Source organism: Musa acuminata, chromosome BXJ2-6, assembly GCF_036884655.1.
Source record: "Musa acuminata AAA Group cultivar baxijiao chromosome BXJ2-6, Cavendish_Baxijiao_AAA, whole genome shotgun sequence".
Taxonomy (NCBI): Eukaryota; Viridiplantae; Streptophyta; class Magnoliopsida; order Zingiberales; family Musaceae; genus Musa; species Musa acuminata.
In genome coordinates this window covers 45,869,746-45,872,999 of record NC_088343.1, presented here as the reverse complement: position 1 = coordinate 45,872,999, position 3,254 = coordinate 45,869,746, and the positions used below count along the sequence as shown (strand labels likewise).

General features: G+C 54.6%; 1 protein-coding gene across 1 annotated transcript; it reads left to right on the top strand.

Annotated features, from left to right (window-relative positions):
• Positions 1-636: 636 nt before the first annotated feature.
• Positions 637-2,738, top strand: LOC135616002 (phospholipase A1-Ibeta2, chloroplastic-like). The gene has a single exon (XM_065115191.1). The coding sequence runs from the start codon at positions 652-654 to the stop codon at positions 2,545-2,547; it is 1,896 nt and encodes a 631-aa protein (XP_064971263.1). The 5' UTR covers positions 637-651; the 3' UTR covers positions 2,548-2,738.
• Positions 2,739-3,254: the final 516 nt, after the last annotated feature.

Below are 3,254 nucleotides of genomic sequence, written 5' to 3'. Positions count from 1 at the left end.
TACACAGCTATGGTGCTTGATGATTCTTCAGGATGCATGGACCTAAAGCTAAAGGTAAAGACTATTCTGCGATAGTACGGGATGTTGTCTCTCGTTGAGGGGTCGGAGGGTGATTAAAATACGCTGTCGTCAGATCTGATGTATGGAGAGAGAGAGAGAGAGAGAGAGAGGCTCGTCAACCAAGGAAATGAAAGAGTGAGAGGCTTGTCAACCAAGGAAATGAATGCATGTGTTCGGATCGAACTGGAAATCGTCAACAGATGGATTGACCTCAGATTTATATGCTTGTAAAATTCTTTGACTTGCTTGGTAAGTTACGGCTGAGAGTATTAATTGTTTAGCAGACAATTGCAAAGGGTAAAAGTCAAAGTACATGCTTAGGGTCAAAGTTATGACTAAAACATATGTTGAATATGATACGTTTAATGAAAAAAAACTAAATTCTTTGCTATATGAGATTATATAATCTTTGAATCTAATTGGTGAGGTGGGTAAAGACAAGGTCAAACTTATTTGTGAACAGATAAGATAGATGACAGTCTGTTTGTAGCAGACTTTTCCTCATACAAATGGCTAGTTGATCCGAGTTTCCGCGTTGATCCGAGATAACACTATTCAAGCTGCCAACTTGGTCTTGCACTGTCGCAGTCGATGTTGATGCTGCCGGTGAGGAAGCAGAGAGGGCTCTCAATTCATATTTTGAACTCACTGAGTCCACGGAGCTCTTTGACCGTCCTCTCCCAAGCAACCGTGTTTGGAGTTATAATACAGGTATATGTATACCGAGCAACCCCCCTCCATCCCAAAGCCCCGGTTCTCGAGTCTCTCCCTTTCCCTTACCTTTGCCATCTCGCCTCTTCTCCCTCCCCCTCTCCCTCGTTCCATCCGTCCTCGTTGATTCGTTCGTTCATGCCAATCGGCTCCGCTATGGTGACTGCACCCCGCCACGTCTCGCCCGTTCGTAACCCCCTCCGCCACCGGCCCAGCTCTCCGCTCAATCCCCTCGCCGCCCGCCTCCACTCAGCCGCCCACATCCACGCCACTACTGCTACTGCTATTACCACTGTCGTGTCCACCAGAACACACCTCTCCAACCTCGACCGCCTCCTCCAAAAGAAGCAACCGGTTGCTCCACCACCGCCACCGCAGCCCGCGCCTGACCCCGTCGTCGAAGATGATCGCGATCCCCGTGATTCGCCTTTCTCCTTTTCCGTGCTCCACCGTACCGGCAGCTGCCTACTGAACGCCCTTAACCTCCCTTCCGCTCTCTTTCTTCCTTCCTCCTCTACCCAGCAGGCCGAAGAAATTTCTCCCCGCAGCCTCACCCATCTCCGCCGCCTGCTCTCTAACTCCAACCGCCAATCTCCCCGCGGCATCATCGCCCCCAGATGGCATCAGTACCACGGTGCCGCCGACTGGGACGGCCTCCTCGACCCACTCGACCATGATCTCCGCCGCGAGCTCATCCGCTATGGCGAGTTCGCCCAGGCCACCTACCACGCCTTCCACTCGAACCCCACCGCCGCCCCGCCCGATCGCCCCCGCGCCGTCGTCCTTCCGGACCGCTCCTACCGCGTCACCCGCAACCTGTTCGCGACCGCCTCGGTGGAGCTGCCCCCGTGGGTCGACACCGTCGCCCCGTGGATGATGACCGCCACGCCGACCAGTTGGGTCGGGTACGTTGCTGTCTGCGATAACGAGCGGGAGATACAGCGGATGGGGCGCCGCGACATCGTCATCGCGCTCCGCGGCACCTCCACCTGCCTGGAGTGGGCCGAGAACTTCCGCACCTGGCTCGTACCAATTGACGAGGAGGAGCAGGAGGCCGAGGAGGAGGAATCCTCGGAGGGGGAGCAGACAGAGAAGCCCCGAGGAACTGTGCCGAAGGTGGAATGCGGGTTTCGCAGCCTGTTCAAGACGGCGGGGCCAGACGCGCCGAGCCTGTCGTCGATGGTGGCGGAGGAGGTGCGGAGGCTGATGGAACAGTACGCAGGGGAGGAGCTGAGCATCACGGTGGTGGGGCACAGCCTGGGGGCGGCACTGGCGGTGCTGGTGGCGGACGAGCTGGCGGCGAGCGTGTCGCCGCACGTGCCGACAGCGGTGTTCTCCTTTGGCGGCCCGCGGGTGGGGAACCAGGCGTTCGCGGACCGGGTCGAGCGGCGGGCGGTCAAGGTGCTGCGGGTGGTGAACGCGCACGACCTGGTCACGCGCGTGCCATGGGTGCTCCCCGCGCGCGCCGACGGCTACGCGCACGTCGGGCGGGAGCTGCGGGTGGACAACCGGATGTCCCCCTACCTGCGGCCAGACGCCGACGCAGCCTGCTGCCACGACCTGGAGGCGTACCTCCACCTGGTGGACGGCTTCATGGCCACCAATTGCCCCTTCCGCTCGGACGCCAAGCGCAGCCTCGCTCGCTTGCTCAGCCAGCAGGGCACCAACGTCAAGGAGCTCTACGTGAGCAAGGCGCGGGACCTCCGGCTCCGGCCGGCCGGCAGCTTCGCCCGCTGCAACTCCGGTCAACTCCCCAGTCCTTCGTCCACCTGCTAAGTCCACAGAGGAAATCATGCGCACCTTGGATCTCGACAAGCTTCAAGAACTTGGGAGGATCCGACTACTGACCAACACTAGGGTCATTCTACTTAAGAAAAGATTCCGATTCTTTGATTTGATATAAGAATTCTTAGTTCTGTAATCTGATTAAGATCTTTTCAAGAAAAGAGATGATATTAAAGCTACAACGATCATCATCGTTCGTGTCAAGAGCAAACCAAAACGTCAAAATTGACTGGCCCCAATCCTTCATCCAAAATAAGATGGTCTATTCCTAGTGTCAAAGAGCCAACCAATTCGCACACCCCCTCAAAATATGTAGAAATTTGACCTCCGTAAGAACCAAAGAACGTTCTTATGCGTGGTTAAGAAAGAACAAATCGGTGGAGGCTTTCATCAAAATATCAATCAGGGTCAACAAATTCGATTTCAAGGTGCAACCAAGGTCGGTATTCGTTGATCCCAAGATACTTGGGTTTTACTCGGCAACAAGAGAAAGCAAAGTCCTACTTTCAACGATTAATTCACACGCACACAATGAAATTATGGCTCCAGTATCACACACAGATATTTTGAATTGAAAACCTTCAGCATAAAAACTTTTTTGACTTTAATCGATAAGGGGGTTTGATATATAGAAATCAAACATCTATCTGAGTATCCCATCAAACACAAGGTGATAAGGGGCACCCAATCATCGCGAT

Excerpts from the sequence above, each read along its gene's own strand:
- LOC135616002 (XM_065115191.1), top strand. The coding sequence starts at position 652 with ATGTTGATGCTGCCGGTGAGGAAGCAGAGAGGGCTCTCAATTCATATT.